Source organism: Jatropha curcas, chromosome 10 (assembly GCF_041381405.1).
Source record: "Jatropha curcas cultivar XTBG-Jc1 chromosome 10, XTBG_Jcur_1.0, whole genome shotgun sequence".
NCBI classification, from domain to species: domain Eukaryota; kingdom Viridiplantae; phylum Streptophyta; class Magnoliopsida; order Malpighiales; family Euphorbiaceae; genus Jatropha; species Jatropha curcas.
The window spans coordinates 15,244,208-15,266,823 of record NC_143160.1 but is presented as its reverse complement, the minus strand read 5'-3'; the positions used below and the strand labels follow the sequence as shown (position 1 = coordinate 15,266,823).

The following is a 22,616-nucleotide window of genomic DNA, read 5'->3' as shown; positions in this document are numbered from 1 at the left end:
TATGAATAAAAAAGTCATTCACAAATACATTCTCTAATTCAAAGATTTCAAAAATCTTTTAAAATCTAACAAATGACTTATCCGTTTAAAATTTTACTACTTGTATCCATTCTAAACCCATTCAAATACTCAATTTAAGTACTCGTATACAAACTCGTTTAAATTTTATTATCCTTATATGTCCAAAACTCATTTAAAGTACTTCTTAAATGGGTAGCGTACCCATGAATCTTAAACTATCCAAATTCAAACTTATTTAAATTATATTTTTAGTAATAATAGATAAGATACTCCCGAGTATCTACTACCGAACCTATTTAATATAGCAGTTAACAGGTAGCGGGTATCCAAATATCTATACACGTGTTATTATGGGTATTAATTTTACTACTTATATTCGTTACAGGTAGTAATTTCACTATCCATTTCTGTTCCAAACCCATTTATAATTACCCATCCTCTTTAAATGGAATGGATCGGAGCGGAACAGATACCCTAAAATACTTGTAGCACTTCTATTCCTACCCTTTAAGATGTAAAATAATGTATTAATTATTGGATTAGTTTTAAATTAATTCATGTGCGGAGAATTTGATATTTTGTTCAAAATTAATATTAATGTTGCTGCAAATTTTCTGAATTAATTTGATTATTTTTTGAAATTTTTATGGGTTGATTGCAATTAGATAATGATTTAATCAAATAAAAAATGAAAAAGCTTTGAAATAGTCGAGGAACTAAAGAGTATAATCTGTCATTGTTATGTCTGACTGCTAGGCTCCATGAGCCGTAAGTGACAGGCCATGCATCGGGCCTGTCTTGATGTGCGCTGCCTCTTTGCATGAGCTCTGGCAATTGGTGTAGGTCCTGGCTAACGGTGGTCGTTGATTTTTGGTTTTAAATTTATATATATATAAATCTGCGATTTTCCGACAAGACGGTAGTCGTTCAATCAAGGGGCGAGAAGCCTGTGGTCTTCTGATCACATTGTGGCTGTTCTGGGAGCACAGGAGACGTTGGCTATTGCAAGCCTTTCACTGTCGTCGGGGCTAAGGTTTTAATGAAGAAAAAAAAAAGATTTTGGAGAAGATGATGCATTTTACTTATTGATCCCTCATTATTTTTCAATTTTTGAATTGGGCTCCAAAACCTTTTAATTTGTTCAACTAGGTCCTTAAATTAATTTTTATTAGATATAAAAATCATTGTAATTCTATCAAAGTTAATTAAAATCTATAAAAAAGTCTCATCAATTTCATAAAACTCTATGTAAATTCTAGTGGAATCGTTGAAAATTTTAGAAAATCTTTTAATTCCATCAAACTCAATAATTCTTTTAAAATCTTGCACAATCCTAATCCAATAGACTCTCTATGCTACAAAACCTATACTAATTTCATCTCATATTAAAGCATCACTATTAGAGTAATACTTCTATTTCATTTTTCATTCTTTGATCTAATGAAAATTTTTTAGTTATATGTGTAGTCAAAATTTTTTTTTTGACATCTGTATAATTATATGTGTAGTTAAAATTTTAATTTAACTACAATTAAAATAATGATAAAAAAGAAAAAAAATGTAAATATAAAAATAAATTACACGTAATAAATATGTCTAAAATTAAAAAATATATATTAATATCCTCTTTAAATCCTAACTAAACACTGAGAAGTAAAATTTTGATATATTGCTATTAAAATGGAACAACGTGTATAATTTTAAGTTCTCAAAAAATTATCTACAGGCTGTGGCTCCGACTGGGCATGTGAAAAGAACTCTCGAATTCGATTCCCACTAAATACATTCTGTGACTAAGCCCAAAGTCGGATTAGACAATCCCGGAATACTGGTGGTTGACACTAAAAAAATTAACCAAATTATTATTTTTTTAATAAGTCATTTATTATATTAAATAACTTAATTTATATACTCAAAACTTTACATATATATCAAACATACTGATAAGTGGATAAATATTTCTTTATTCAAGTATTTGTTAAATTAAAACTATTTATGTAACAATAATTATTTTTCAAACTGGGTCGAATTGACAAATCTAAATTATATTTGTAACTGTATTTGTTTAAAATTTTACTATCGGTATCTATCTCAAACCCCTTTAAATAACTATTTAAGTATCCGTATTCAAAACCATTTAAAATTTCACCACCTGTATCCACACATTGAACTATGTTTAAACGAGTAGAGTATCTATCCATAACCCATTTAAAGTACCCTTTAAACGAATAGGGTATCTATCCAAACTCAAATTTATTTCAAATGCATTTTTTATTAATAAATTGGCAGGGTACCCGCGGTTACCCATGACCAAAATCATTTATTATAGCAAGTATCCAAAGATCCTACCCGTACTCGTCTAAAACTCATTTATAACTATATGTATTATCATTAAACGGATCGGAGTGGAACGGATACCCTAAAATATCTGTATCATTTCTATTCGTACTTCGATGATTAAGTTGAATTTAAATTTTTATAAGCCATTATTATTGGTTTGTATAAACTATTTATATCACAAACTATTTATATCAAATCAAACCAAACAATAAATATGCATAATAGAACTACGCATATCTGGTGCACTACCATTACTTTCTTAATAAGAAAATAATATACTCCCTCCGTTCCATTTTAATAGTAACAAATGTAAATTTTAACTCGTTTAATTTAAGTGTTTATTTAGGATTTTAATGGTGTATTGATTTTTTTCTAATTTTTTACATATTTATTAGGTGTTTTGCAGTGTAAAAAAATTGAGGAATTTGTAATTAAAAGAAGGAAAATTTAGGCTTTGCACTATATTTTTAAAAAAATCAATGTGTTTTAATATTTTTTAATTCTTGTGAAAAAATAAATATCGCTATTAAAGTAAAACGGATAGAGTATTATTTAAGAGATATAATTATTTTCTTTTACTTTTTTTTTCTTTTTTGCAGAAGACTAAATTTTATCAGAAATGAATAAAATAAATAAATAAAAAATTATGTCGGAAAAGTATAAAAATGGTTTTTTTCCGGTGGAATGGAAATAAAAATCTCAATTCTTTTAAAATAAATCTTGTCTTTGAAGGCACGTGACCCACGTGTTATTCCTTTTTCAAAATTAAAATTAATTGTTACGAGACGAATGCATGTAAAATTCTTGTTGAAGACTGGATAAGTTTGAGGGCTTGTGAAATGTTTTTAAATCACTATAAAGGGTGTTTTGGGAATTATAATTATAAACGTTTTAAATTACATACTATATCACCATCAAGGGTGTTATGGGAATTCGCACAGAGGAGACGACACATGATTGCTTATTGCATGTTATGGATATCGTCTTTTGCAGACGCGGCAGCCGTCGAAACTACCTTTGATCCGGTCTCAAGTACTTTACTTTTTTAAGTACTATTTATTTTGAAGATTCAAATTAATTATATTCTCCTCGAATATATCATATTAAATAAATATAATACGATAATATTTTAAATAAATAAATAATCACTTATAATAAATCATAAATATAAAATAAAAAATATTTAATTTATTATTTTAATATAATTAATTAAATTTTCAAAATTATTTTCACTGTTAATAATTAAATTATTATGTAAATAATTCCTTAATCTAGCTGCAAGGAGTAACGTGTTGGGACTTTCTGGTCCCAGATGCTATCCCTTGATCTCCACTTTTAATAATTAAATTATTTCTTACCGATTATGGGTTATCCTCAATGAACTTTTATTTTTTAGAAAAAGAAAGAAAATAAATAACTTTTAGCAGGTGAAGTTAGTCTCTAGTTGACCATCGAACCAAACCAAGAATTAGCTAGAACCACTTCAAACATTTGCCTACTTTATTTCACATCAAAACAATAATTCATTAACATAACCTTTTTGTGGGGACATCTCAATCTTATTGAATATAAGACACTCAATAAAAGGAAAATCCTTTTTCTATCGTGTGGACAACCATATTGGAACTATGACTTCTTCTCCACTAACCATGACAAAGAAACCAAAGTTAGAAGATAAAAAAGAAGTACCAATTTCATGAATTAGACCACCATTGAAGAAAATGGGTTTTTTCATCTTCCCACTCCACAAAACATACAAATCCAATTGTAAAAGTTGACTGATCTGGCTCCCATTTACATACTATACTTTTTTAAATTATCTAATGAGGGCATGTGTTTTTTGCCATATAAAATTTTACTCCCTCCGTTCCATTTTGTTTGCACCCTCCATCCTATTTTATTTGTATGGTTTAACAAAACACGCATATTTAGAATTTAGACAACAAAAATTATTTTGTCATTTTTTACCCTTAACTCATTAATATATTAATAAAACTTATTCATTTAATAAACAATCATAAGAGTTACTATGAGAAGAATAATTGCTTAAATATACTCTCTTTTATCTCAAAATTATCTTTTATTTCAAAACCAATAGTTGCTTGTGAAATACTTATTATATTTAGTGTAAACAAGGACAATATTGAAAAAATATAATTTATTATTTTTTGAAATATACAAAACGACTTATATTTTGGGACAAAATAACAAACCAAAAATACTTATATTTTGGGACAAAATGAGTATAAATTTAGAAACTTTTCAAACATTTTGGAACATTCAAAAAAGGAATAACAAGTAAACAAAATGGGATGAAGGGAGTACTAAAGATTATATCATATTAAATTATTAAGAGTTTGGTTATTATAAGCTTAAAAATGAGAGAAGTCGAATACATTAATATTAGTATTTATTTTAATAAATTTTAAAATTTAATGGCCGATGAATTCTGTTTACATAAAAATCGAGTTTATATCACTTTTATGTAATTGTTAGGTTCCTTTTGAAATCCATTTTTATAATTAAGTGGGTTGATGAGAAATTATTAGAGTAGTTTAATATCAATTAGTTTATAAGTTAATTTCTTTTACAATGTTAATTATTTCCACGTGAAATATAATGATCGAGTGAGCTATTATTGATTAGGGTACTTGATTTTTTTCGGGGCTCCACTTTATATATATATATACAATTGAAATGATAATATGCGATAGCTTTATCTTTTTCTTGAATAGTAAATACTTTATTCCATCTTCAAAAAAAGAATAGTAAATGCTTTATTCCCAATTAGATTCGCATCTAAATTCTATTATTAATTATTAAAAATTTTAAATTTTAAGTATTAATGTACATTTTCAAATTGGTGAATTTAAAGGAAGGTTATTCCTATTCTGTTTTACTGGACTCATAATTATAATAGCGTTTATAATTATGTAATTATTACTCTATTTAATTGTAAAAATATACATTGTAAGAAATATCTCGGAAAAAAAAAAAAAAACATTCCCCAAAGTGATTTTATAGTTAATACTTCAATTGGTAAGTAAACCAACACCAACAATAATATAGAATATGAATTGTATGTAAGAGAAATAGTAGTTGATAGTTGAATGTCTGCCTGCCAATGCAATAATTGGAAGGGGTTAGTTATATTGTTGGTTTAAAGATAATTTTTAAAATAGCATTTAGCGTTTAAAATATTATCTCTATTAATTATATTGTTGAATAACGTAATATTTATGGTAGCATTTTCAGGTTAAAATAGTAATATTTTACAAAATATTACTCAATAACGTTTAGTGATTGACAATAATTAATTGAATTTAACAGTTAATTAAATAATTATTTCTATTGAAACTTGTCCTGTAACCACTATATCAACAACTACTCACAGCCAGTGGGACATAATTACTACAAGGACTAAAATTATCAAACAAGGCAAAAAAAAAAAAATTTAAATGCTCTCTGTATCAAAGCTGAAGCCTAAAAATATGCATAGAATGACAAATTATTTCTACCAACTAATTGATTTATATTAACTCCATCTTAGGGCCAAAGTTAGTTAGTTACTATTTTTGAGAATTGGACCAAACCATCCAGTTAGTTAGATCGGTTAAATAGAGTACAAATCCAAGAATTGGTTGGATAAAGTCCATTTTAGTTTGAAATTTATGTCATTTCTATATTTTTTAGCTTTAAAGGCACTCCAAAAAAAAAAAAAAGTTATGATGTTTTTTAATGCTTTTAGCAATATTGGACAAATCAAAACGATCACTAATTCAATTCAAAGATCTACCCAATTCTGTAAATGTTATAAATACATGATTGTATAGGAAAAAAATTTTTGTAATATATTAAGCTGATTAGCACTCATACATATACACAATATTACCCCATCTGTCCCATTTTATTTGCTTGTTATTTCTTTTTTAGATATTTCAAAATGTTTGTAAAGTTTTTAAATTTATACGTATAAATAATTATTTTTCTCGTGATTACCTTTATAATTATTCATTGAATGAAGGAGTTTTGTTAATATCTTAATGAATTATAAGAATATTTAATTTTAATGAAATAAATTTTAGTGAAATGAAATTGATATTTAGTTCTATTTGTTAATGTAATTATATTATTTAATTAATTTTTATTAACTATGACTTTATCATAACTCCATCAGTTTTTTTTTTTTTACAGAATAAATACTATTTAATTTTTTTCTTAAGAGGTTTTTAATTTATAAGTTTATATTGATTTACTTCGATTTAAATTAAACTAAATATCATTCAAGGCTTAACATATTGTTTCACCCTCAACGTTTTTTAGATTTTATTGCAATTTTCACTCTGATCTGACCTTTATGCTAATATCACTCTGTACTCTAATCTTTTGTTGCAATTTCACTCCAATTTTATCTTTATACAATAAACTTTTACATTTTATTGCAATAGCACCTTAATTTATAGTTAGGACTTAAATTGTAAATAAAAAATAGGTTCACTCTTGACCTTGGAGCTTGAATTAACTTAATACATTTGTGTGAGTAAAGGAGTTTGGGTTAACAGTAAGGACAATCTCTATTATTATTTTTAATATTTTTCAATTATTTCTTTAATCGATAATAAATAATATTTTGAAAATTAATTTATTGATACATGAATGTTTTTTTAATTAGAATATAATTATATCTTATATTCTATTTTGATAAGAAAAATGTAACAATTTCTTATAGTTTATGAGTCAAATAAATTGATAATAGCTTTGTTGTAGATTTTATAATTTAAATTTATATTAAAATCAAACTATAATAATAATTATATTTTAATATTTTTTTTAAAAAGTTCATGTATCAAATAATTAATTTTTAAATATCACTTATTATCAATAAAAGAAAGAATTTAAAAATATTAAAAATAATAATAAAGATTGTTCTTACTATTAATCCAAACTCTCTTATCTATATAAACGTATTAAGTTAATCCACGTCTAAAGTCGAGAGTGAATCTATTATTTATTTACAATTTAAATCCAAACTATAATTTAAAGTGTTATTACAATAAAATGTCAAAGTTCAAGGTGAAATTAATATAACGATCAAATTAGAGTTAAATTACAATAAAAGATTAAAATTCATGATGAAATTAATATAAAAATCAAATAAATTGCAACAAAACTCGGTCAATGTATTAATCCTGTCATTCAAACTCCCATTTATTCTATTTATTATTATTTAATTTATTGGATATTTGCATGTAATTCAGACACGGAGTACGTGACAAAGTACTTGAATGGACAAGTGAAGGATACATTGGTAATTTTGAGAAGGGCGTTTTACAAATATCAGCTTGGTTTACGTCTGATGGCAAGAGTGTAATTTTGGTTTGGCTTTCGTGTGGGATAGGTAATGGCAGTTGGGGCCTTTGGTGACATTAGATAAATAGTTGGTGCAATGTCGATGACCAAAATTAGTTATCACCAACTTTATTTCTCATCCAATCCTTTTGTTTCCTTTATCATCCTATTCAACATAAAAAAAAAAAAAAAGAAACATATTCAATATCATGCCAACATTATTAAATATTAATAATAATCATGATGTCTCCTTTTGGTTTTGTTTGGAAAGGAAAGAAAGAAAAACAATGGAGGAAGAAAAGAATTGAGGAAAATAACAAGAAACTGTCAATTTTCTTTTTATAATTATTTTTTTAAAAAAAATCAAATTAGAAATTTCATTAATAGAAAAATGTATAAATTATATGAGATACAAATCAATATATTTCTATGGTTCTATTTGTTTTTGTGAAAAATAATTTATATTTTTCTTGAAAATATTTTTCAAATGATTTATTTTCTATTGTTTGGTTGCGATATTGAAAATTAGTTAAAAATATTAAAATTTTTAACTCATAAGACCATAAAAATATTAATAATAATAGAAATTTCGTATTTTAAAAATTTTATTATTAAATATAAGAAGAATGCAAAAAAAAGGTAAATTATGAAAGTCGCCGATGGTGGTGGCCAGTAGTAAACAGTTACTGTGGTGATGGATTAATAAATTAAAAAATATGAATTTTATAAGATTATAATAAATTTGTCAATATCCGAAAAATGTTTTACTCCATTGAAAATAGAAAATTATTTTCCTTAAAAATGAATTAATCTTTCTTTCACCAGAAAAATATTTCCGTTGTCTTATTTTTCTGAATGCCTCAAACAACGAAAAATTGTGAAAAATATTTTCCTACAAGTTATTTTACTGAAACAAATGAAATCTATATTTTTGTATGGAAAGCGTAATAATAAACCTCTTATACAAAGAATAAAAAAAAAAAAATCTTGATTTGAAGTATTTTATTGAGTTGACAGAACATAATATTTCATGCCCACTATTTGACTCAATGATCTTCCTACACGTCTGATTTAATCATCTTCAAATTTTTTCTTTCTATTAAAGAAGAGATATGTACTTCTTTCTGCATAACTGTTCAAATAACAAAATATCCTAGGATAAAATCACGATATCAGTGACAATAATAATTCAGCATTAGATTTCAGAATAAAATTTCAAGACATGGACAATAATAAATCTTAATATTTAAACAATAATAACTCAAATTTGTATTAAAAAAAAGTACAAGATTATTTAAAAAAAACAAATAAAAAGGGGAAAGATACAAATTCGATGATTATTACCAATTTTTTTTACTCTTTTGTTTAGCTATAATGAAGGAAAAATTTATTTTCCTTTATTTGAGAATGACAAAATTTTAGAGTAAAAAAAAAAAAAAGGCAAGTATATCCTCACTTAAATAATGGGTATTTAAGAAATGATTAATAATTAATTTGGAGTATTTTAGCAATTCAATAAAAATAAATGATATTTTCACATTTTTTCGTTATTTTTCTCTCAAGATTGGAGAGATGCAGAACATACAGGCTAGGTGAAAAAAAAAAAAGTGAAAGATTAGTTCTAAATTTTCCTAAAGTTTACTTCTAAATTTTCCTTTTTTTCCCCTAAATAAGGGAAATCTTTTACCTAAATATTTTTCATAGCTATTTTCCTTGAAAAAAAAAAACAAAAAACTTTCATCCAAACAAAAGCTTTGTAATTTTAGAGTCAATATTTAAATTTTTTCATACATTAACATTATATATAAATGTATTTTTTATTTTTTTTTACCAAAACAATACATAATTGAATTCTAACTGAATTTCAGAAAAACTCAAAATCAAATCGAATCAAATTGCCGAAATTGAATTGGTTCGATTTGATTTTTTTATCAACCAAATAATTTGCTGACCTTTATAATGGGCAGGCCACTAACTCGATATTCATATATTATTTTACATCTAAGTGAAGATGGAATCATGGAAATTAAGAGATACTGCCCACTTGTTAATTTTCAAGATTCAACTTTCTTCATATAGAGCTTTATAAGATCATAAATTGACAAAGTCAATGCTACTATAAAAAGAAATATCATAAATCAAGATAACATTATTAACCTTCTCCAAAAAGAAAAATGAAAAGATATAACGTTCCTACAAAAACAAAATATAATCAAAATATAATCTATGGATTAAAGCTGCTCATTTTCTCCAAAAAATATCGACAATGGATCTAACATGCAGCCTAAGATCAGAAACTAAGAATTTCAGTACAAACGAGCATCGCTTATAATATAATGAGATATATAATAAGAGAGAATGCTCTTTCGATACCGTGACCGTGCATACTGAAGGTGACCTAAAAAAGCATCAAGCATCCAGAACACAAGCTCATAAAGGAGTGCTAAACATACTTTCAGTTTGAATCAAATGCAACTCTTGATCAATCCGGGGAAAAAGAAAGACACAGGATTTGATTGGTCCGTCCTCGCTAAAAAGGAAGATGTGTCGATTTGCCTGAACTTCAGGCTTATGGTGCAGTTTCTGTAGAGTTCGATGAGGTTACCTTGCTCTCCGACAAGTTTGTTAAGCTTGGAATGTATCTCCAGCAACGCTTATGAACTCCACTTATCTTCTTGGGAGCATCTGCGGCTGGAAGTCCTGTACTAAGTATTAATCAGATTAAGTTTGCCATATATTAGAACAACTTAATTCAAACAAGAGGAAAGATTTTGACTACTAGCTCTTCCATGCTATAAATATTAAACTTGAGAGAAGATACAAGACTACCAATACTAAATCCTAAACGAGTCAGATTCTGATTTGAAAAGGCTTTTCTCCCTTTCTTACCGGGGAAGAGATTGGGGATACTTTCTTCAATTCAGCTTTCAAGAATCCAATAATCCCATCTAAACCCTGCTACTATACTGACCTTAGAAATTCTACTGTTCAAGTCAAACAATCGAAAATTACAATTAAAAAGCATTAATTTCATAGCTATAATTCTTAAAGAGATTGCTACCACCGGACATAAATGGCATACAACTTGAGAACAAGACTCTTATGAACAACATAATCTCCATGCTACCTTGGGTAGGGGAATGTAAATGGTTCGGCTAATTTGGTTAATTCGGCATATTCGGTTTGGTGAATCGGAAATTGGTTTTCAGTTCCGAGGATAAATTTGGATTTGTTCCGCGATCGGTTATGGTTCAGTTAAAACTGAAACTAACTGAATTAACCAAGTTAGAAAGCAAATATTAGGCATAGGTGATTCAATGATAGTAAAATGGTTCGGCCAATTCGGTTAAATTGACCAATTTGGCTCAACATGGTTAATGCAAAAATTAATTCAGCCAATTTAATTTGTTTAAATTCAGTTAATTCAAAAAAAAAAAAAAAAAATTTCAATTAATTCAATTCGATTAAAAATTTCATCCAAATTGACTGGACAGATTGAATGATCACCCCTAACCTTGGGTATCATATATGTTCAAAATCAGAAGAGGTGATGCCATGTGATCAAGAAAGAAGTATACATCTGAGACAAACAGACAGAAGGCAAAAAAAAAAAAAAAAAAAAGATTATCAATTGAAAAAGTCTCATCCACACTGTGCAAAGTGATTTTCGTGGTCAACTAAATTTGGAAAACGGTATCTCTAAGATTAAAGAAGACATAACTTTAATTACGTAGGATATGAATGTGTATTAACTCCAATATCAACCAGCACAGACAACTCTTTTGATTTTTGATTCTTGAGGTCTTTATCCAGATCCTTTCAAGGTCTAAAGAAATCCTAAGAGATGAAGTCACTGGCCCAATGCTTTCATACACTTGCCCAAACTAACATTGGTCCTTACCAGAGCAGCCATTAGTTTTTTAAATGAAAAAGAGCAGCCAGTGGCATGATACTGATATATCATGGATGAGTTTCTCTCAACTTCACAGCGATATTCCCTTAAATGTTTGATATGGTTCCATTTAGAAACAGAAGATCAATGACACGATCATTATCTTGACCAAATAAGTCAAAGCCTAATTTTTTAGAACCTATTATTGCATGAACTGAGTAAAGCAAATTTACAATTCCCAACCCATTGAATCTAGAGTTTGTTGATATCACATCTTTCCGCACTAATCAATTGTAATACTATTAGAGAATCCCTTAATATCCACATTACTGGACTTCCAATCAACTGAAGAGACAAATGCAGCACAAGGACAGGTCTTGCAGTTTAAGTCTTTTTATTAACAACAACATAAAATAACAAACAAGGGAATAGAAAAGTAGCAAAGTAGCCACTGACCGTCTTTGTAAGCAATCCCCCACGCTTTTCCATGCCTACCATCCTGCAACATACAAACAGCATTAAACCCTAAACCATTCAACAATTTTCTTTTTATAAAAAGCCTCCATCTTTTATGGCCATCCGACCACTCACTAGTCTATTTTAGCCGAAAATCCTTCAAAACTAAACAACAAAGACTAAGAAATCAATAGAATATAAACCCTTAATGCTAACATTATAATGATAACGACATAATATAAATGTCCTACATTTGAGCTTTCCCCACTTCTCATATCACCAGAAATGCACGCAATTAATTTGATTTCATTCCATATGTAAATCAAAGAAAAGGAGAGACCTTGTAGAGATTGATCTTGGTGATCTCATAAGAAACACTTTCCCAATGAGATTTAGCCATGTGGTAACCAATTCCCCAATTGGGTAAAAATTGAGCGACCTCAAACAGGTTCTTCTTCTTTCTTCGTTTGGGTTTTTTTGAAGCCGAAGAAGTGGAAGAGGCATTAGTAGCAGCAGGTGAAGAAGTGCTGAAGCTTTTGAAGAAGTTGAAAGAAAATCTGAATAAGCTTAGGGTTTGATTAGTAACCAATGCCCTGTTTGTGAGGCTCGTTGCCATTTTTTGATGTTTAGCTATTGATTTTGCTTCACTCTGTTCCTGGCTAAAAGGGGTAAATAAGAGGATGAAAAAGTAATACACCTGCTAATCAGTTAAATAATCACTTTTTAGGTTTATTGCACATAAAGACGTATAGGAAAACAAGAAGAAACGATAATGCCAATGTAGACTGCTGCATTCTACCAGACACCAGCATCAAACCCAAATCCCTAATGTAGTATAATGAGTTCCTTTTTGTCCTATGTTTCAAAGTCCCAATCTCATCTCTTCTCTTCTCTAATTGCACTACACACACCAACAATACTTGAATGTTTATTTTGTTTTCAGTTTTTCATTTTCATATGTTCTTTTTATTAAAATGAGTGTACTCTTTGACTAGGTTGATGAATGATGAAATCGAAAATAAAGAATCAAAGATTTCTTCAAATAACATTTCATCTCATTATGTGATCTACCATTCTATTTACTAAATTATGTTTTATGATTGAGAATTACACATATAGTTTATGTTTGGAACCTGAATGTGCATTGAACATGGCTTAATGTCCAATTGTTGATTGAGTTGTTTTTGGTGTAAAATTGATGTTTGATTCCACTTTAGGTAAGACTTGTCTAATTGTTGTAAATTCTATTAAAGTTTTCATGGTTGTATGATGGTTATTGTTTTCCTGAATTTAAACGTTTGATAGGTTATGATTAAGCGACGTCACTAGTTCCTGGTTAGTGAGCTAGTAATTGATTGCTAGTGAGAGCCTAAAAGATAACTTATCTGACAACTTCTATCTCTGTCTCTTTCTTTTTGATGCAGGATTTTATTTCAGATTTGCATTATTTTTATTTGGATTCCTAGCACAACTAGGATTTTATTTCAGATTTGCATTAGTTTTCCGTTTCCTTATTTGATTAGGATTTACTATTTTATCATTGAATAGGAATAGAGTCTTAATTCTTTCTTTAATTAGGATTCCTAGTCTAGTTAGGATTTATCACTATAAATAGACAGCACTAGTAGCATTGTAAATCATCTTATTTTCCTCATCATTTTAATTCAAAGGTTATAAACCTAATTACTGATTACTGTTCCACCTACAATCAACCCTATTCTAGCTTACTTGTTGAAAACAGACAGCCCTACATCTTCCCCCTGCGTCAACTGGTATCAGAGCACAAAAACAGGTCCTAGGATTCTCTTTTTGTCTGAATTAAACCATGGTTGGAAGAGGCAGAGGCAATCAGCCCCAACAAGATGAAATAGCTGAGATGCGGCGAATGATTGAGGATTTGACCCGGGCTGTACAAGCCTTGCAGCGTCAGGAACCCGTGGAAGCCCGAATGGAGACTCCGGAAGGCAACCACCAAAACCTTGATTTTCAAGAAGCTCTTGAGAGTGAAGAGGAAGTCGAGGACGTAAACCCCTTTCATGAAGCTGGACCTGCAAACCCAGCAGCACGAGGCAGATTGGAGGAGCGTTTACTTCACGCTCTTGATTTAAATAGTGGAGGAGTTAAAATTGAAGTCGTTGATTTTCATGGGAAATCGCATGCCGAAGACTATTTAGATTGGGAAACTAGTTTAGAAAATTATTTTGAATGGAAACCAATGGTTGAAACCCGAAAAGTGCTTTTTGTAAAGCTTAAATTAAAGAGTACTGCACTTCAATGGTGGAAGAGAGTTGAGGAGCAGCGTGCACGACAAGGAAAGCTTAAAACCAGCACGTGGGAGCACATGAAAACTAAGCTAAGGAAGCAATTTTTAGCAGCTGATTACGCAATGGAACTATATGAAAGGTTCCACTGCTTGAAACAAAATAGCATGTCTGTTGAAGAGTACACTGCAGAATTTAATAATTTGTCCATTCGAGTTGGAATATCTGAAAGTAATGAACAAATTACCTCTCGCTACCTTGCTGGTTTGAATCAGTCCCTTAGAGATGAAATGGGCATAGTCCGATTACACAATCTTGAAGATGCTCGCCAATATGCCTTAGCAGCTGAAAAGCGAGTTTCTCGTTACGGTGCTAGAAGGCCCATAAACAGAAGCAATTTGCAAAACAATTTCGGACCTGCAAGAGAGATTCAAACAACTCAACGAAGCGGGAAAGAGGTTGCCGCTACTAATAAATACAATGAAGAGACAACCAGTGTTGATGGGAATGGTAAAGGGAAAGGTATATTACCATATGGTGGACAAAACAATTCTGGTTCGTCTATAAGGAGAGGCAACAGTTCTCAAGTTCATTGTTTTACTTGTGGAGAAAAGGGACATACTTCATTCATCTGTCCACAAAGGAGGGTGAATTTAGCCGAGCATGATGAAGACCAAGGCCCTATTTTTGATGAATATGATGAGGAAGTAGAAGAAATTGATGTTCACCCAGCTCAAGGTGAGTCTTTAGTTGTTCAAACAGTCATGACAGCCATGAACAAAGAAGGAAAAGAAGATTGGAGGAGGCGTAGCATTTTCCGTACCCGTGTTATTTGTGAAGGCAAAGTGTGTAATTTAGTCATTGATGGAGAAAGTATGGAAAATATAATATCAAAGGACGCTGTAGAAAAATTAAAGCTTCCTACAACAAAACATCCTCATCCATACAAAGTAGGTTGGTTGAAGAAAGGACACGAGATACCAGTAACATCTCAATGCTTAGTGCAATTCACAATGGGAGATGACTTGGCAGATGAAGCACTATGTGATGTAGTACCAATGGATTTTAGGCATATTCTAGTGGGACGACCTTGGTTGTATGATCATGATATGGACCACAAGACAAGGCCTAATACTTATTCGTTCTACAAGGACAACAAGAAGTACACTTTGCATCCTCTCAAGAAAGAAACAAGGCAAATAGCAAATAAAGGCGCTGCAACTAGTAAATTAAATGGGCTTGTAAGTGTTAAAGAATTTGCAGCTGCGCATAGTGAGGTGGGAGTCACGTATGCCTTAGTGAGCAAACTAATAGGAGCTGACCAGGTTGAAAAATCAGTTGAATATTCCTTTGAAATTCAACGATTATTGCAGGAATTCAAGGAGCTGATTAGTGAAGATGTATCGAAAAGCTTGCCACCATTAAGAAGCATCCAACATGCTATTGATTTGGTACCAGGAGCAGCTTTACCAAATCTGCCTGCATACCGAATGCCTCCTTTACAGCAGGCTGAAATAGAAAGACAGGTTAAGGAATTATTGGAAAAAGGTCTGGTGCGTGAAAGTAAAAGTCCATGTGCCTGCCTAGCCTTACTAACACCAAAGAAAGACGATTCTTAGAGAATGTGTGTAGATAGTCGTGCTATAAACAAGATTACAATCAAATATCGCTTTCCAATACCAAGATTGGAGGATATGCTTGATCAACTAGCGGGTTCTAAAGTGTTCTCCAAAATTGACTTGAAAAGTGGATATCACCAAATTAGAATGAGGCATGGTGATGAATGGAAAACAGCTTTTAAGACACCGGATGGGTTATTTGAATGGTTAGTAATGCCATTTGGCCTTTCTAATGCACCAAGCACATTCATGAGAGTCATGACAGATGTACTCAAACCTTTTTGGAATTCTTTCATTGTAGTATATTTCGATGACATTTTGATTTATAGCCGCACCGAGGAAGATCATTTAAAACACTTGCGACAAGTGTTAGAAGTACTTCGTCAAGAGCAGCTGCACATAAACCTAAAAAAATGCAGTTTCCTGCAACCAGAAGTTGTATTCCTGGGATACATTGTGCTCGCTGAAGGATTAAAACCAGATCCAGAAAAGGTTCGTGCAATTACCGAATGGCCAGCACCACAATCCATCAAAGAAGTTAGAAGCTTTCATGGTTTGGCCTCTTTCTATAGGAGATTTATCCAAAATTTCAGCTCAATTATGAGTCCTATAATTGAATCTATGAAAGAAGAAAAGTTTTAGTGGACAAATTCTGCACAAAAGGCATTTGAAAGAATCAAGTTTTTGATGACTAGAGCACCTGTTCTTGCACTTCCAGATTTTGAGAAATTATTTATTGTCGAATGTGATGCTTCACATGAAGGGATTGGAGCTGTTCTTAGCCAAGAGGGCAGACCTCTTGAATTTTTTAGTGAAAAGTTGTCTGAAGCTAAGAAGCGTTACTCAACTTATGATCTAGAGTTCTATGCCTTGGTAAGAGCTATTCGAATTTGGCAACATTACTTAGCTTATCGTGAGTTTGTGGTTTTTTCTGATCATCAGGCCTTGAGGTATCTAAAATCTCAGAATAAACTCAACAATCGACATGCTAAGTGGAGTTCTTTCCTTGATGAATTTAATTTCTCACTAAAGTATAAATCCCGTCAATCTAATATTGTGGCTGATGCATTGAGTAGAAGATCCCTAATTTTGTCAATTTTGACACTCAAATTACTGGTTTTGAAGAACTGAAAAACCAGTATGATTCGGATTCATGTTTTGGCAAGATAAAGGCTGATTTACTGCATTCTTCAGAAGCTGAAAGTCTGCCATACCGATTGCAAGATGGTTATTTATTCAAAGGGAATAAGCTATGCATTCCTGAAGGATCTTTAAGGGAACAAATCATTAGAGAACTTCATGGAAATGGTTTGGGAGGACACTTTGGTAGAGACAAGACTTTTGCGATTGTTTCCGACCGTTATTATTGGCCAAAGATGGAAAAAGATGTAAGAAAATTGGTGGAACGATGTCCAGCCTGTTTACTCGGAAAGGGAAGCACGCAAAATACAGGATTATATACTCCTTTACCCGAGCCAGATGCACCTTGGGTTCACTTGAGTATGGATTTTGTTTTGGGACTTCCAAAGACAGCAAAGGGATTTGATTCTATATTTGTTGTAGTGGATCGTTTCTCTAAAATGGCTCATTTTATCCATGTTTCAAGACTTCTAATGCAGTTCATATTGCTGAGTTATTTTTTCAAGAGATCGTGAGACGACATGGTGTTCCAACTTCTATTGTTTCCGATAGAGATGTAAAGTTTATGAGGCACTTTTGGAGGACTTTATGGAGAAAATTTGGAACTGAATTGAAATATTCCAGTACTTGCCATCTGCAAACAAACGGTCAAACGGAAGTTGTAAATCGAAGTTTGGAAAATCTATTAAGATGTCTCGTTGGGAGCAATACAAAGACATGGGATCTAGTTATTCCCCAAGTTGAATTCGCATATAACAACTCAGTCAATCGAAGTATTAAGAAGACTCCTTTTGAGGCTGCTTATAGACTTAAACCTCAGAATGTACTCGATTTGGTGCCCTTGCCCCAAGAGGCTAGAGTAAGTGCTGAAGGGGAATTGTTTGTTGATCACATCAGGAAAATTCATATAGAGGTGAAAGCTGCCTTAAAAGACAGCAATGCATCATATGCCTATACAGCCAACCAGCATCGGCGCGTACAAGAATTTGAAAAAGGCGATTAGGTTCTCGTCCACTTAAGACAAGAACATTTCCCTAAAGGAACTTATCATAAGCTAAAATCTAGAAGGTTTGGACCTTGTAAGGTGTTGAAGAAGATCAGTTCCAATGCCTATGTAATTGATCTTCCATCTGATTTACAAATCAGCCCAATTTTTAATGTTTCAAACTTGTATCCTTTTCATGGATTTGATGGAGTGCCATCCTCCATTGAAGCACAAGTACAAGAGCTGCCAATTGCAAAGGCTGATGTTATTGAGGAAGTGTTGGTGTCAAGGAAGCTCGTTCTAGGCGTGGAAACCAATATAGACGATTTTTAGTTAAGTGGTTTGGAAAACCAGCAAGTGAAAGTACATGGATTTCTGAAGAAGAGCTAAAGCAAGTTGATCCAGCCATACATGCAGAATATATCAAGGCTTACTCGTCGGAGCCGAGTCTTTTTCAAACCCGGGGAGAATGATGCAGGAGCAATCCTAGTCCAAATTGGATTCCTAGCACAACTAGGATTTTATTTAATTTACTGTTTTATTTCAGATTTGCATTAGTTTTCCGTTTCCTTATTTGATTAGGATTTACTATTTTATCATTGAATAGGAATACAGTTTTAATTCTTTCTTTAATTAGGATTCCTAGTCTAGTTAGGATTTATCTCTATAAATAGACAACACTAGTAGCATTGTAAATCATCTTATTTTCCTCATAATTTTAATTCAAAGGTTATAAACCTAATTACTGATTACTGTTCCACCTACAATCAACCCTATTCTAGCTTACTTGTTGAAAACTGACAGCCCTACATCTTCCCCCTGCGTCACTTTTTCACTGTTTTTTTTTTTTTTTTTCTTTTTTGAGTTAGTATCTGCACTATAATAAGTGAATTGAATGTAATTGCATATAGTACTTATATTATACTTGGACTCTAAAGAAATCTAAAATTTCACTCTCTACAATCTTCTCCATTCCATTAGAATCAATTATAGTAGAGCCAAAAATAATTTATATTTTCTATAATAGCTATGATTCCTTAACCTTGGATTTAAAATTTTTCAATTTCCTTTTGCCAAAAAATAGGAAGGGATACCATTACTCATGTAGGGTCGGCAATGGTTAGGTAACCACGAAAACTGCCCTACCTGAACCTGAACCGATTTCTGGAATAAGATACCTAAACCAATTAGCAATACCCACATAATATCAAACCTATATAAATACACATTTAATACAAAATGAACCAAACTCATACAGGACACAAATAGGAAGAAAGTCCATACAACACAGTGATACTAAAATATAAAATTCAAACTAAATCCATACATTACACAAGCAAACCACTATCTCAATAAAAAAGAATTACACAATCAAAATCTATTAAAAAACGCAACAATACTAAAATAGCTAGCACAAAATCTGTCTCAAATAATTAAAAGACAGCACCACAAGCCCCAGTTAACTCTTCTTTTTTGTTTGGTTTGATGCTATGTGGAAAACTTTTAAATGATTTTTTTAATATATGCACATACTGCACTAATATGAAGGTTAATGTTCGTTAATACTTTAAAATTTCATCATTTTGTTTGGGCATGAACCAATAGAAATTTTACGCAATTCAAGATAGAAATAAGAGACTTTCCCTGTCAATAGAGAAAAAAGGTAAGAAAGAATCATTCAGTCATTCTTTTGCAATATTAACTTCCAAAAACACAATCAAGGACAATATGCCAATTTATGCATTCCAACTGTTGTCCAAGAGCTGAAAGAAAGCATCAATCAAGTACATCTAGCTACTGATATTCAACATATTGCAGCATAAAATTGAAAAAAAAAAAAAAAAAAAAAAAAAGGAAACGGAGTAAGCCTCAGAAAGGAAGTGATTCAAATGCTGTACCTGTGCACCACCAGGCAGCTATTCTTTCGCAATAACAAAATATTCATATTGAAAAACAACTCAAGATACATCCGAGATTGGTGTAACAATACAAGGCACACCCATATTTTAATGACAAAAGATGTAGCAAAACGTAAGGAACCTAGTCCAGTTAGTATAGTTTTACAAATAAAAAAACAAACTGGAAGAGAAACATTACCACTGAACCTGGATTAAAAAAAAAAAAGGAAAAAAAAATTGAGCAGGGAGATTAAAGAGTGCTGTCTAACACCTAAGTAAAATAAGCAGAGACCAACTTCTGCATCCTCTACACAATTCAATGAACTCGGCACATCAGCTCATGCAACTATAAAATTATCAGAATAGAACACTTAAATGAATCAGAAACTTATTAGTGTTTCAATAGTTAGCTAACCAAAATGGAATTTAATAATAGAATAATTTAGTGAACTAATGATTCAAACGCACATTGCAGATCAGTTTATAATTGACAAATAAAAGGAAAAACCTTTATATGATAGTTCATATATAGTTCATATATATTAACACACATAACAATTAACTCAAAATGATTTCTAAAACAAGAAATTAAAAATAAAGGAAGGTGAGCCATACCCAAAAAGAGATAATAGTATCAAAACCCAGATAATCTATTTTGCATTGCGACTGCTACTTGGAGCCTTGCAAGCAACAGAGGTTGTCTTCGGCGAGCCACAAAGATTGTTGCGGAGATGGCCGCTGGTTGAGGAGATGGCCACTTGTGAGTCGGGTTCAATCTTTCGATAAAAAGATACGAAAGAGGAAGGGGAGATGTGTCATCTAGGAAGAAAAATGAGCCTTGGCCCAAACCGAATCAGCTTTGTTGCAAAACCCTACCACAATGTTTGGCTAAATTCAATTTTAGCTGTGGAATTCATTTCTACAATGTCAATTTAATTAAATTTTGTACATAATAATCTATATCTATATATCTATCTATCTAAATATATAATCCTGAAGCAATAAATATTTTGTAAATGCTTACACAAAGCTATCTTTTCTCAAGATTCTATTTTCCCTGTTTTTAGAAAATTTTGGACTTTTTTATTTATTTTTCTATGTTTGAATATTTTTATTATATATATATATATATATATATATATATATATATATATATATATATATATATATATATATATATATATATATCAAGTTTCAAAAAAAACTTTCCTGTCAATGGGTATATATCACTTTGAAATTTTTAAATATTTTTTATCTACAAAAATACTCACATCCATCTATAAATATTTATATATTAAATATGAAATGTTTGCATTTGGTGTTGTTTTCAGTATTAGGTATAATTTCTACAATGCTTCAGTTATGTATATATGTTGGGATTGGGAGCTTTTTTTTTTCTTTTTTTTTTTGCAGACTGATCATGGGAAGAATTTACTGCTATAAAATGAGGTGAAAATAAACCCCCATTGTTAGTATGGCAACTGAAGAAGAAGGAGAAAATTTTGGTGCTTTGACCCAAAATAAGTTTGTCTTTTTTAATCGTTGTGAAGTTCTCTTTTCTCGTAATTTCCCCTCTCACTGGATGGTTTATTACCATATATGGCTTCCACTTGGATGATTTACATATTAAAAAATATAGAATTCTCTTAGAACTTTAAATTTTAAATTTCTGGATAGATATTTCAATTATTTTAGTGGCATGAGAGATAAATATTCTAGATTTGATTATTATAGCCTCATATTTAGTGATTTGTGACATCCTACCGAGTCGAGTCTTAGCACTAAGTCGAGTCATTTCATAGAGTCGAGTTGAGTCGGGCCAAACCAAACCCGGTTGGGGTAGAATGGGATTATAAGTGGACTTACTTGATTGAGAGAAAAAAATCAAAGCATATGGGTGAGGATTTATTTGCATTAAAAGATCAAGCTTGGGTATTACGTGATAGCCTTTTGCTAATTGAGGTACTAGTTAGGAAGTTTTACATAAAATCCTTTGATTTTTGATGGCCTACCCTTGATTATCACTTCACTTTCCCATTTTCATCTTTATCTTCATCTTCTTCATCTCCTTCCTTTCTCCATCCATTTTCATGGTAGTTAAGTCTTAACTTCAACTTCTCTTCTATCTAAGTAAACCTTCTTGAAGTTCATAATTGAATCATTTGGTACTATTTTTTTTTAGAATAGTCATAAGAATTCTTATTTATAGGTGAAGGGAGTTCAAAGGTAGTAGAAAAAGGAAGTTAAAGAAGAGCTCAAGCTTTTTGGAGTAAAGGTTTGATATCTCTTTTCATTTACCATTTTCTTTGCATGAGAATTTGTGTGGTGTGTTGCTAATGAGACAATATTGCTTCATGTTGAGTGGGAGGACTGGTAATGGTGAGAAAACAGGGGAGGAATTGAATAAATGAAATAAATAGTGAGTTTATGCTGAAACAGGTTTTGCTGGAAATTTTACCAGTAACTTCATCTTGATTTTGACCCCATTTAATGATGGAATTAGGAAGTGTTATAGAAGAGTTATTTGTTCCTCTATGTGTTAGCTTTACATGAGTTTTTGAATCATCCAAATCGGAGTTGTATATTGAGAGATATGACCAAAAGAGTACAGACTGTGCAGGCTGGAAAACGCGACGCGCGCGCGCGAATTGCATG

The 22,616-nt window shown here is 30.9% G+C and overlaps 2 protein-coding genes across 3 annotated transcripts; one reads left to right on the top strand and one right to left on the bottom strand.

Annotated features, from left to right (window-relative positions):
• Positions 1-9,808: 9,808 nt before the first annotated feature.
• LOC105643930 (uncharacterized) lies at positions 9,809-20,905 on the bottom strand. Of its 2 annotated transcripts, none has more exons than XM_089715713.1 (4): positions 20,577-20,905; positions 12,399-12,707; positions 12,059-12,101; positions 9,809-10,410 (listed from the first exon to the last, which is right to left on the bottom strand). In XM_089715713.1, exons 2-4 carry the CDS (start codon positions 12,672-12,674, stop codon positions 10,280-10,282), a joined length of 450 nt encoding a protein of 149 aa, XP_089571839.1. In that variant the 5' UTR covers positions 12,675-12,707; positions 20,577-20,905; the 3' UTR covers positions 9,809-10,279. The 2 variants fall into 2 exon arrangements, with proteins under 2 accessions (XP_089571839.1, XP_089571838.1); XM_089715712.1 differs by having other exon boundaries at positions 12,399-12,717; positions 20,577-20,901.
• Positions 13,884-15,938, top strand: LOC149493172 (uncharacterized). Its single transcript, XM_089715428.1, has one exon. The coding sequence runs from the start codon at positions 13,884-13,886 to the stop codon at positions 15,936-15,938; it is 2,055 nt and encodes a 684-aa protein (XP_089571554.1).
• Positions 20,906-22,616: the final 1,711 nt, after the last annotated feature.

Coding starts and splice junctions, on each gene's coding strand:
- LOC149493172 (XM_089715428.1), top strand. CDS start 13,884: ATGGTTGGAAGAGGCAGAGGCAATCAGCCCCAACAAGATGAAATAGCT.
- LOC105643930 (XM_089715713.1), bottom strand. CDS start 12,674: ATGGCAACGAGCCTCACAAACAGGGCATTGGTTACTAATCAAACCCTA. Junction 12,102..12,398: donor CCAAGATCAATCTCTACAAG/GTCTCTCCTTTT, acceptor TGTATGTTGCAG/GATGGTAGGCATGGAAAAGC. Junction 10,411..12,058: donor GGGGATTGCTTACAAAGACG/GTCAGTGGCTAC, acceptor TACTTAGTACAG/GACTTCCAGCCGCAGATGCT.